The sequence below is a fragment of the Anolis carolinensis genome, chromosome 2 (assembly GCF_035594765.1).
Source record: "Anolis carolinensis isolate JA03-04 chromosome 2, rAnoCar3.1.pri, whole genome shotgun sequence".
Classification (NCBI taxonomy): domain Eukaryota; kingdom Metazoa; phylum Chordata; class Lepidosauria; order Squamata; family Dactyloidae; genus Anolis; species Anolis carolinensis.
In genome coordinates, this window is record NC_085842.1 from 21,483,486 (window position 1) to 21,496,246 (window position 12,761).

The 12,761-nt window shown below is 44.2% G+C and overlaps 1 protein-coding gene across 1 annotated transcript; it reads right to left on the reverse strand.

The window, feature by feature from the left end:
• Positions 1 to 501: 501 nt before the first annotated feature.
• Positions 502 to 9,178, reverse strand: LOC103278091 (zinc finger protein 773). Its single transcript, XM_062973534.1, is given in 7 exon segments — positions 502 to 2,430; positions 4,814 to 4,948; positions 5,346 to 5,472; positions 6,014 to 6,096; positions 6,406 to 6,472; positions 7,066 to 7,471; positions 7,473 to 9,178. Coding segments are annotated over 7 exon segments (1,881 nt in total). The 5' UTR covers positions 7,646 to 9,178; the 3' UTR covers positions 502 to 1,540.
• Positions 9,179 to 12,761: the final 3,583 nt, after the last annotated feature.

The window sequence follows — 12,761 nt, forward strand, 5'->3', positions numbered from 1 at the left end:
ATGTTTTAGATGAAAGTGTGTTTTAACAATGTTGTAACCCGCCTTGAACTGTGAGGAGAGGAGGGCAAGAAATGAAAATTATTATTATTAATAATAATAATAATAATAATAATAATAATAATAATAATAAGTGGAAACGTAGGTAATGATAGTGTTTCCAAAGGACATCCCACATTGATTGCACGGGTACTTTTTTGCTTTTGTCTGAATGCCTTGATATAACCCCTTTATGTTACGGTGGTTTCTTCCACTCGTTGATGGTTCACAAGGTACCTGAGATTAGACAGAGTCAACACCAGGATGAAACTTTGCCTTGACTCAGAGAGTTGGGTCTGCTTCTTGTCTATAGGAGTCCCTTGATGTTTTTCAAAGTCATTTTTATGCTGCATGGTTTTGTCCAAAGAGTTTTCTTTGTTGTGCATCACAAACAAGCCTTGTATTGTAGTGGTATCTTCTGTTGTATTTAGAGGACAAGGATTTTCTGCCTCCTGTTTGCATCGCACAGCTTTTGTTGACCTCAGGAAGACGTCCTTCTGCAAACACTCTGAATTTATTTCTCCTTCCAATGCCAGTTTCTGATCTCCTTTGGAGTCCCAAAATCACAAATATGGCATAAAACAGTCATTATGACAAGCTGGATACCAAGATCAACCACAGGCACATGAAACTAGTATTTTCTGGCAACTGCTCTTTATTTACATTCCTGGTTGGACTGCAGTTACATGAAATGGTGGATACAACAAAATGTCATTAGAACTACTTTTGTCAAACTTGTACTATTGTCTGCATATAACATTTGTTCTTTCCTCTTAAATTCCTCTATAATCAAGTTCACTTTCCCTTATATCTTCTTTTTATGTTTTTCCTTCTGTTATTGTTTTTTTTTTCACTTCCATGGGGTCCTGTGCCCCTAAACCAGCAAATGTGGAAGGATAACAGTACATTTGTTAGTTTTGAAAAGCTGAATGCTAAAAAGCAAATAATTGGAAACGCTTCTGTAACAGGGTTGTTGTGTGTTTTCCAGGCTGTATGGCCATGTTCCAGAAGCATTCTCTCCTGACGTTTTGCCCACATCTATGACAGGCATCCTCAGAGGTTGTGAGGCACTTCACAAAAGCCTTCGACAACGCTTGTGTAACACCCACTTATCTAGATTCTGAAATGGTGTCTCCTGAATTATAAAAGGAGAAATCTGGTCTTCCATTTGACCCTGCAGCTGGAGGAGCGCTTTAAGGAAGGAGGGGCCTCCCAATTCCCTCCCACCTTGCAGTGGGCTACAAACTACAGAGTATACATTATCTCAGCAACCTTCATAAATACTGTTTGTTCAGTGCATCATTCAGACCACAGTTCTCCCCATGCACAGAAGATAAAGAGTCCTTAAGAAGGACCTATACGTCCTCTGGTGTCCATTCAACAGATATTGCCAAGAGAAGCCCTTTCCACATTCAGGGCACAATAGGGTTTCTTTCCAGGATGGATTCCCTGGTGGAGAATTAAATGTGAGCTCTGTCTGAAGCATCTGCCACATTGAAAACATTCACAGTTTCTCTCCAGTATGAATTCTTTGATGGCACTTCAGTTTCTTTCTTTCAGCAAAGCTCTTGCCACACTGTGAGCATTTATAGGGTTTCTCTCCAGTATGAATTCTTTGATGGATCTTCAAGTTATATCTCTTAGCAAAACATTTGCCACACTGAGAGCATTTATAGGGTTTCTCTCCAGTATGTATTCTTTGATGCACCATCAAGGTACATTTCAGAGTGAAACACTTACCACACTGAGAGCATTCATAGGGTTTCTCTCCAGTATGAATTCTTTGATGGTTCTTCAAGGTAGATCTCAGAGTGAAACACTTGCCACACTGAGAGCATTCATAGGGTTTCACCCCAGTATGGCTTAGCTGGTGTTTTACCAGGCTATCTTTCCGGCTGAAGCATGTCTCGCACTGAGAACATTGGTATGGCTTTTCTCCAGTATGACTACATTCGTGGCATGCCAGGTGCGCTCTAGATTTGAAGTCCTTCTCACAAGTAACACATTTATGCAGTTTCTTTCCTGTAGGAACATTTTGGTTTCTCTGTAAAGACTGTCCGTGGCTCTTGCTTGTTTCTCCATCTTTAGGACATTTAGCATCTTTCTTTCTTGGGTTCAGATCAACAAACCCATCTGACACACTGTGGTATTTTCTCCCATACTTGGAGAACAAGGGCTTCCCTGTGTCTGTGGAGGCCTTGTTATCAGCACCTGTAAGGCTTTTAGTGTGTTTCCTCTCTGTCTCCATGTACTTCTTCGACTCCTGACCCATGAGCCGGTATCCGCTTTTATGAATGTTGGATGCAATAGGCAAACTCCTCTGAGATGGTTCTGCTGGTGATGACTCTACCTGCGAAGATATCTTTATCTCCCTCCAACATCTCTTCTCATAATCTGCAGAGAGATAGAGAGTACAATTGTTGCTGTTCTGGCCACCACTTTTCTAATTTGTACCACCAGGCTTTCCCTCCTGCCATCTCTTGCTTTCCATCTGATTCAAAATGTCTTTGTTCACCTTGGATCATTTGAGTTCATGTGTGGGTATGTGTACTGATACATCACCCTTGCTTTACATTCTGAGCTATCTGCATTAAGCCTGGCATTAGGAAATGTCATCTCTCGTTAAAAAAAGGGGCAATTCTTGTGCTTCAAAGGTCAAGGGATTCCAAGATCATCCAAGGCTGCTCTAAATAATAGTATTCCCAGAAATCCAACAACCGCAACAATGATTTAATCTAATACAGGCCTGCATGAATGCAAGTCTTACAAGTTAATGTGTATTCAGGTCTTATTTATTTAATTATTTTATTTTTTCACCCCACTCCCACCCTCTGCCCTTTCCCCTTGAACATACTCTTTGTACAAAAAACTACAGAAATTACATTTGAAATATAAATCTTAATCTCAATTTTTCCAGGACTTTGGGGAAACCCAGGACACGTTGCTAAACAGGCCGGGCCTTTGCCGGAGGGAGGAAACTCTTCCCTCCAGTAAAGGCCCGGGACTTTGGAGAAATCTTCATGGCTCTCTTCTTCCACTCTCGCTGCATTTTTTTTTTTGGGGGGGGGGGGGGGGGGAAATACAGTTTACAAATACTTGAAAATTGCCTAGGGCCGGCCTTGCCTGTTCACTAATTCACTCCCTCCATGTATAAGTATTTTGTCTTCTAGCCCAGCTTTGGATCCAATTTCCTGCTCCTATCCAGTTCTGAATTTCTTTTTGCTCTACTCAGGATTTCCATCTTCTGTATCCAAGTCCTCAACTAGTCTTTTTCCTCCACCTTTGATTAATCTCAGTGTTTTACCTATATTTATGTCATTGCTACGTTTAACCTGCCATATTGTTGCCAACCTATTCTCATTGTCTGCATGTTAACTTCTTTTTTTCCACTCTCTAATTGTTTCTTTAAACAGTTTCTATTTCCTCTCTCCTATTCCAATCCTTACATATAATTTTTTCTTTAATATTATTATTTTCTCCATATTTACCCCTTTTGTCCTAGTATACTGTGTTTCTAACTATCTTTGATTTTGAAACACTTCATGATTTGCTTCTAATATGTATTCAGTTCCATGACATACGTTTAATGTTCCTGCTCAAAGCCAGTTTCAACATTCTTAATGGCTCGAACACTGAGTCGCTGTAATGGCATGTAACAAATCCAGCACCATATGAAATGCATATGGACTATCTTGCTGCTTCTCAAAGATCTTTTACTGGGTGATAAAATATCATATATAATAACAGAAAACAGTGACAGGGACAGTCCCCTTGAGAGAGGTGATGTATCCTCTTCAAACACCGCTCGACCTTTGAAAAATATCTGCTGATTAAGTGATCAAAAATATTAATGTTTTTCACAGATTAATGTTTTTTTCATAGATGCCAGGGTGGCAAATCACGAAAATTATCTAACTGGAACAATGTTTTTCCTTCTACTTCTCCTTACTGATATTTCTGTACCTTTCATGCCACTACAGAATTTCTCCATTAATTTTTGAAATTATTATTATTCTCAATGTAAAGTCCTTTCTTTACATCCACAGCTTTGAGAAAATGTGTTTTTCTGTTTTTGTTGCAGGTTTTAAAAGGAAGGACATTAAAAGAAAGAGAGGAAACTTGACTTTCTTCACCGGTGGTTCCTCAGTGGGTTTTGCTGGACATAATTATTCTATAATCAGGACATTCAGACATTCTTTTCTCCCCTGATGTGGGGATAATTCATTGTTTTAAAAAGCTGTTTCTCTCACATGCTCTGGGTATTCATGAGGTTTATTTTCAATATTATGTCTCTTGATTGTTTAAGGAGGAGCCTACCCAGGATTTTATCTTAGTATTCTAACTATATATGTGATTTTATTTTATTGATTTGTATTATATTGTTGGGTTTTTATATTGTCTTGGGCTAGGCCTCATGTAAGCTGCCCGGAGTCCCTTTGGAGAGATGGGATGGGGTATAATAATAGAGTTGTTATTATTATTGTTGTTGTTATTTAACAAATTTGATTTCTCCCCTGTACGGTTTTCCTTCCATGTGTCTACCATTTCTTTCAATTATGTCTCCTTTGATGTTGATCAGGGTCAGCTTTTGAGACGCTCTTCTTGCTTTTCCCAAGGAGACTCTGTGACAATCCCTTCAACCACAGTTGGGGAACCAGAGCCTTCCTTAAATTAATGCCCGTGATTTTGTTCAGCCTGTATCTGCCACAAGAAATCCCTAGATGTCCTGACTCTTTGGAGCTCACAGAAGCCCCTTCCTCTCCCCCCTTGGACTCACTTCTTTGTCCACACGTCTCCGCTGTCAATGGTCCATCTCTTTGGTTTAGGAGTGGCACTGCCCTGGGCCTCTCCTTCAGCACATTCACTCCATGCTGAGACGTCTCCACTTTAAACAAAGTTACATCAACCTCACCTGTAGACAAAGAGGGAGGAATTCTGTCCATGCTCAAGAATCCTTTTTAGGAACCCCTAGGTCCTGCGGCACAACTCTGTGAGCAACGTCTGCTGGATGCTGGTCACAGAGTCGTAGTGGAGGATCTAGAGATTCCTAAGAACATTTTAATTAAATCCACACATTATACAATATGTAAATGTTGTACCGGTCTCTGCTTCTCCCTTTCCTTTTAGGGCCTTTCCACACAGCCATATAACCCAGAATATTAAGGCAGATAATCTGCAATATCTTTGTTGAACTGGGTTATCTGAATGCACACTGCCATATAATCCACTTTAATATGGATTTTATACATCTGTGTGGAAGTGGCCTCAATTTCATAAAGTGACAGATCACGGATCTGAGCTGTCCTTACCAAATGGCTGGGCGTTTCCGCCCTCCTCCTGCAGGACTTTCCAGAAGATGGTCTGTTGGCCCAGCTGGGAGAGCGTCTGCTCAGCCCTGTGCAAAGGGACGCCTGTGTCTCTGCAGTCCAGCAGACCCTGGAAACGCAAGACATGTCCATCAACACAACAGTCTGGACCTTCTCATGCGCAACAGCATTGATATAGAGACTGATCTGCTTGTACTTCTGCTGCATTAACCCTGCAGTGCAGATGCATCCTCAAATGGGCAAACATTCTTCTTGCTTGTTCTATCTAGAGCAATGAGCTGGCAGAGGGAACTTTCTGTAGCCTGTATTTGGGTTCTTGAAAGTAGCATTCAGGATCCAGCAGAACAATTCAATAAACTGTTAACCCTGAAGCTATCCATGGTATCCATAGAGGGTGAAGGAATCAAATACTAGCATAAAGCAAAGACTGACCAAAACAGAATAGAGTGGGACAATGTTTTCCCTCGATCTGGACACTAGACTCCTATGGATGCAGCCTAGAATTGCATTGCCCACATCAGACAATTGGCTCATGTTCAGCTTGTGGTCTATAAGACTCCTAGATGATCCCTTATTGTTATTATTAGCCATTATTATGGTTATTGCCGAGTAATACTTGGATGTGGGCAGAACTAAATGAGATTACATACCGCACCCAGCCCAACTTCTGTCTCAACTTGTCCTTCAGGAGGAAACACTGAAATGGAAGGACTTGGACCTTGGATTCCACCACCTGTAAAGAATAAATGGGAATTTTTTTAGAAGGAGAACAAGTTGGATAGAATCAAAGGCAGATGCTAGGAGAGTGCATTTTTAAAAATTAGTTTCAAATAGAAATCACTCAAACAACTTCACACACCACTGGCCATGTTTGTAGTTTTGGAAGGTACTTAGCCAAAGAGAGCTGATGCCTCCCTAAGTTACAGCTCCCATTATCCCATAGTACTGAGCCATATAAAGTGATGTCAGACTACATAAGTGCTACAGCGTAGGTATAGCCTGTGTGTGGCACATTCATTCTCACATAGCCATTAAGCCTTACCTAGCAAAGGGATCACGGCATCCTTCACTGGTTTGGCTTCCACCTCCAGGGAACCAACACACACATCCTTTGACGATCCCCGAGAACCAGGAAGAGAGATTTCAGAAATGGAGAGAAGGAAAAGGAATTCTCTCAGGCCAGTGTGTTTGTTTTAGATTCAGTTTTGCTGGACATAGATTAAAAAAAAAATACCATAGTGTTGGAAGAGACCAGAAGGGTAATCTATTCCACTGCTTCTTGAACTGTGGGTCCTGATCTGAAAAGGGGTTCTTTCAGGTCAGTGATGGGGTCACAAAAATTGACAACAATAGAAGTTTTCTGAATGCCACCAAGTGGCTGTTTTAGACGTTTACCCGGATCTGTTTGCTGTGCTTTCAGTGGATTCTGCAGATGTACTTGATAAAAAGAAAAAACAGCCTGTTCAACAAGCCTTCAATGCTGATTTGATATCAGTAAATATTTTATATACCTGGGCTATATTTTATATACCTAGATACTCAGATGATGTAGACATTTGTCAGTTAGAAAGGGTTTGTGGGTGCAAAACTTTTAAAAGCCCTGTCTAATCCAAGTCCCATTCTGTCATAGAAGAATGAACAATCAAATCACCCCCAACAGATGGCCACCCAGCCTCTGCTTCAGTAGCCCTTGGAGCCTCACCTGGCACCTGGCGGAATCGGCCTCTTGCTGTCTCTTGAGGAGGAAGTCCTCTGCCAGGGCCACAGCCTGGGAACAGGTCTCCGGCCCTCCGCCTCGGATCCATCCTTGCAGGTCTTGGGGAAGACTGGCCAGGAATTGCTCCAGGACCAGCAGCTCCAGGATCTGCTCCTTGCTGCGTCTCTCTGGCTTCAGCCACCGACTGCAAAGCTCCTGGACTTGGCTGTAAACCCTTCGCGGGTCCCCGACCGCTTGGCAGCAGAACTGCCGAAAATGCTGGCGCTGCAGCTCCGCTCTCAGGGCCTCTGCTCTCAAGATGGCCGCTTTCACTTTCCCATAATCCCCCCTGTCTCCGGCTTCCAGGCTCAGAAAGGCCTGCTCTGCTTCTCCGCTCAAGGCGGGCATCAGCCCACTCTTCCTTTGGCCACCGACAGGCTTTGGCCACTTGCTCGAAGGAGGCCAGAAAGGTCTTGGCCTCGTCCCACGGCGTCTCCTCTGCCGACGGAAGGCTCCCCCATGTTGAGGAAGGCGACTGGAGGGTCTTCAGGAACTCCTGCCATTGGGCTTCCCAGCGCTGCTCCATCCTTTGACTTGGAAGCTCGTTGCCTTCTTCCGGTGCTTTCCACGTTGGCCCCTTGGTCACGTGTTCGGACTGAACCCTGCTTCAGGCTTTCCCTCCTTCTCTTACTGCTCCTTGTTCCGGCTGCAGACTTGTGGAATTCAGCTCCTACATCCCCTTCCTCTCTTCAAGCCAAACTTCAGTTCTGGGATAAAAAGAGTCACAAGCGTTGCTTTCAGGTAAATAACTTGAATGAAAGAGTCAACCAACCTTGCTTTGAATGTGCAGGAGCAAAAGGCTGCCGTTCTTTTCTTACCCAATCAAAGGACTCAATAGGGGCAATTCCAGCAGCGTGGAGACATTCCTGAGCTAAACTATGGAGATTTTTCCTGAATTAAAAAGAATGGAATGTAAAGGGAAAACGGAATAAAAATTCATTTGGAAGGAATCTCTCCAAAAATCTATTCCTTTGCCTTCTCAAAGGGCGTTAAGAGTGGAATAACTCCTCCTCTCACAGAATCCTAGAGTTGCCAGAGATCCCGAGGGCCATCCAGTCCAGTCCCATTCTGCCAAGCAGGAATGCACAATTCAAGTCCTCCCAACAGATGGCCATCCGGCCTTTGTTTAAAAAAAAAAAAACCTTCAGAGGAGGAGATTCCATCACACTCCAAGTCAGCAGCATGTTCCACTGTCAACAACTCTTATCTTGAGGAAGTTCTTCCCAATGTTCAGGTGAAATATCTTTTCCTGTACATGGAGCATAGACACCCCTCTCCCGCAACCAATGTTAAAGACTGGTGTGCTTGGGAAGGCCTTACAGTGGATTATGTGAGTTATAGTTCACCCACAACCAGGGACCACTGTAAACACCAGTGACGATGGATCTGGACCAAACGTGGCCCATAGTCCCTCCCATGACCCACAGAAAGTACTAGAGAAGTTTGGTAGGGTGTTTGACCCTAGGCGATGGGAGTTATAGTTCACCCATACGCAACGTGCATTGTGGACCTCACCAGTCATGGACCTGAACCAAACTTGGCACACAGACCCAACATGGTCAACTCTTCACTCCTAATGCTGCTTGGAGGCAATGACAGGCAATGATGGGAGTTGTAGTTTTCCCACATCCTTATGCTTTTTCTGATGAATTTCTAATAAATAGCACTGCAAAATAAATGCAAAATATTCTAATGTTTATCATCACAAAAGATCTAACCAGGCATCAACAGGCACCTAAGCAAATACTACTAAGGTTTATGGTTTCCCCTGACATTAGGTCTAGTCATGTCCGACTCTGGGGGTTGGTGCTCATCCCCATTTTTAAGCCGAAGAGCCAGCGTTGTCCTTAGACACCTCCAAGGCCATATGGCCGGCAAGACTGCATTGAACACCGTTACCTTCCCGGCAGAGTGGTACCTTTTGATGTACTGACCCTTGCATGTTTTTGAAATGCTAGTTTGGCAGAAGCTGGAGCTAACCGTGGGAGCTCACCCTGCTCTCCAGATTCGAACCGCCAACCTTTCGGTCAGCAAGTTCATCAGCTCAGTTTAACCCACTGCGTCACCACAGTCTCTGAGCTAATACTATAGAGAAAGCTTAATTTACAAAGAGAGACATAAAACATCTCAAATGTTATTGTTAAAATGAAATGAAACAGGGCACAGAATGGAAACCCTTGGTACAAATCTATGGAAAGAGGATTCAAATCTACACAACAGCTTCCTGCAAAGGCACGCACAACACTCAAGAGGAAGCCAGGAAAAGGGCCTTTCCCTTCCCCCACAAAGGCTATTCTGGCCCCACCTGCAGCACCGTGGCTCCAGGCGAGGGGGCCTTGGAAGTTCCAGTTTCCCAAGGCCTTGAGCCAGCTGGGACCCCAAAGGCCTCCTCCTGGGGCCCCCTCCGCCTCTCGTCCTGCCTCCGCCTCGAACAGAAGGAAGGAAGGAAGGAAGGAAGGAAGGAAGGAAGGAAGGAAGGAAGCCCAGCAGAGCAGCGAGAGGGAAGGAGCTCCGCCGGAAGGAAAGGCCAGGCGGGGAGGAGGAGGAGGCTGGCCAAGGCGCTGCTGCCCCCGGTGGCCGCCTGAGGCATTGCAGCCCCTTCCCTTCCAGAGAGACCGAGGGGAGAGACCTGTCTCTTCACATGGAGGAGGCCTCCAAAGCCATTCCCTCGGTCACAACAAGCTCCCGAGGAGACGGAGCGGTATATAAACAAAGTATTATTATTTTATTATGACACAGCAAACAAGATAGATATGCTGGATTTCATATCACAAAATCACAAGTCAAACACTTCCCAAGTGTCTAGGACTGTGTGATGTATTTTCGGATGATGCGCGCAGATCCCAGCAGGGTGGCCTTTTGCAGTTGGCAGATCGTAATTTTGTCAATGTCTATTGTTTCCAAATGCCGGCTGAGATCTTTTGGCACGGCATCCAGTGTGCCCATCACCACCGGGACCACCTACACTGGTTTCTGCCAGAGTCTTTGAAGTTCAATCTTGAGGTCCTGATAGCGGCTGAGTTTTTCCTGTTGTTTTTCATCAATGCGACTGTCACCTGGGATGGCGACATCAATGATCCAAACCTTTTTCTTTTCCACAACTGTGATGTCTGGTATTCCAGAACTTTGTCAGTCTGGATTTGGAAGTCCCACAGTATCTTTGCATGTTCGTTTTCCAAAACGTTTGCAGGTTTGTGATCCACCAGGACTGCTGGGAGGTGGTACTTGAGGCATAAGTTCCAATGAATCATTTGGGCCACATAGTTGTGCCTCTGTTTGTAGTCTGTCTGCAATTTTCTTACAGCAGCTGAGGATATGATCAATGGTTTTGTCAGTTTCCTTGCACAGTCTGCATTTTGGGTCATCAGCTGATTTTTCAATCTTGGCCTTAATTGCGTTTGTTCTGATGGCTTGCTCCTGGGCTGCAAGGATCAGGCCTTCTGTCTCCTTCTTCAGGGTCCCATTCGTGAGCCAGAGCCAGGTCTTCTCCTTATCAGCTTTTCCTTCAATTTTGTCAAGGAACTTTCCAGGCAATGTTTTGTTGTGCCAGCTGTCAGCTCTAGTTTGTAGTGCGGTTTTCTTGTACTGGTTTTTTGTCTGCTGTGCTTTGAGGAGTTTCTGATTTTTTACTTCAATCAAAACAGGTTCTTCACTTTGCTTTACTTATTATTATTATTATTATTATTATTATTATTATTGCTGCATTTGGTGGTCCCTGTGTAAACTTATCCACAGCTGCACGGTATATGTTAGACTCCTGCAGTGGTCGTGAGAGGATCCCTCTTGCCCTTCTTTGAACGTCACATTTGTGGGATTTTCTTGGTGGGTCTGTAGATAGTTTGCAGGTTGTGTTTCTTTCTCAGCCTCCCTCTGTGGTCAGTGGTTGATGTGTGGTAGGAACTCTGGGTGGATCTCTGTCTTTGCTCTCACGGCTTGTTCTTGGCCTTGCAGCTCTTCTGATATCTGAAGATGTTTGGCTTTTTCTTTTTTGCCATGAACCCAACAGCTTTCAGTTGCTTTTTCAGACATTTCGGCATCTTCTGGAGTCGGGTGGATGAAAGGAAACACGGCAACTAACAGGGCTTTAAGTCCCCTCGTGCCCCTTCCGCACTGGCTTTCTCTCCCAGGATCTGCCCCAGATTATCTGCTGATCCCAGACTGTCTGGCAGAGGAGACCCATATAGTTCAAAGCAGATGACCTGGGATCAGATCCTGGGATGCGGGGCAGTGCGGATGGGCCTCACGCGTGGTGGGAAATGGCGCCCCCTGTGGCCTAAAGCAGGCAGCCTCTCCCAGGAAGGGCCCGCATGAGGCCTAGTGTGGGAGACTGGCTTAGATTGGGGCCTCGTATTTCTACAGTGCTAGCTGTGCCCGGCCACACGTTGCTGGGTATGGTGGTATGGGAAATAAAGGATTGAGGAATTAGTGGTAGTTAGTGTATGTTGGAGCCCGTGATGGCGCAGCGTGTAAAGCACTGAGCTGCTGAACTTGTGGACCGAAAGGTTGCAGGTTCGAATCTGGGGGGTGGGGTGAGCATCCACTGTTAGCCCCAGCTTCTGCCAACATGCAAATGTGAATAGATCAATAGGTACTGCTCTGCCGGGAAGGTAATGGCGCTCAATGCAGTCATGCCAGCCACATGACCTTGGAGGTGTCTGCGGGCAACACTGGAGATAAGCACCAACCCCCAGAGTTGGTCACGACAGACTTAATGTCAGGGGAAAACCTTTTACCTTTACTATCTTGAATGGATTTCTCGTCACTTAAAGAAAATGAGAGACATTTTCCCCATGCCCGAGACCCTGATCACTTTGCCAAACCTTTGGCCTCCCACCCTCTTTAGCAGGAGTAAACTGGTTCCGTGTACACTATGCAAATTAAACCCACATATACATCTTTGCCAAATAGGTACAATTTATTCTACTGCTGCTCTTCATAGACTCATAAAGTTTGAACCCCACAGCCGCCCCATCCAATCCTCTGCCGTGCAGGAATACCCAGTCAAAGCACTCCGGACATTCCCATCTGTCCATAATGCAGTTTATGCTTTGATTTTGTCATGACAAAGATAGCTATACCAACCAAATCTTAAAATTTGAGCACTCGTGATAGATTTTGGGAAGGCAAAGCATATTTTGAATGTGCAGTTTTGTCAGCAAAACCACAAAAGTGGCATAAAACAGTAATTATGACACACTAGATACCAAGTTCAATCACACACACACGAAGCCAATATTTTCTGGCAACCGCCCTTTACAGTAAGACCCCCGTTTCTGCGGCGGATACGTTCCTGGTTGGATTGCAGTTATATGAAATGCTGAATACAACAAAATGTCATTAGAACTACTTTTGTCAAACTTGTATTATTGTCTGACGATAACATTTGTTCTTGTTCTCTCCTCTTAATTTCCTCTATAATCAAATTCACTTTCTCTCTTTTCTTCTTTTTATGTTTTATCTTCTTTTTTTCCACTTCCATGGGGGTCCTGTGCCCCTAACCAGCAAATGTGGAAGGATAACAGTACATTTATTAGTTTTGAAAGCTGAATGCTAAAAAACAAATAATTGGAAACACTTGTGTAACAGGGTTGTTGTGTGTTTTCCGGGCTGTATGGCCATGTTCCAGAAGCATTCTGTCCTGA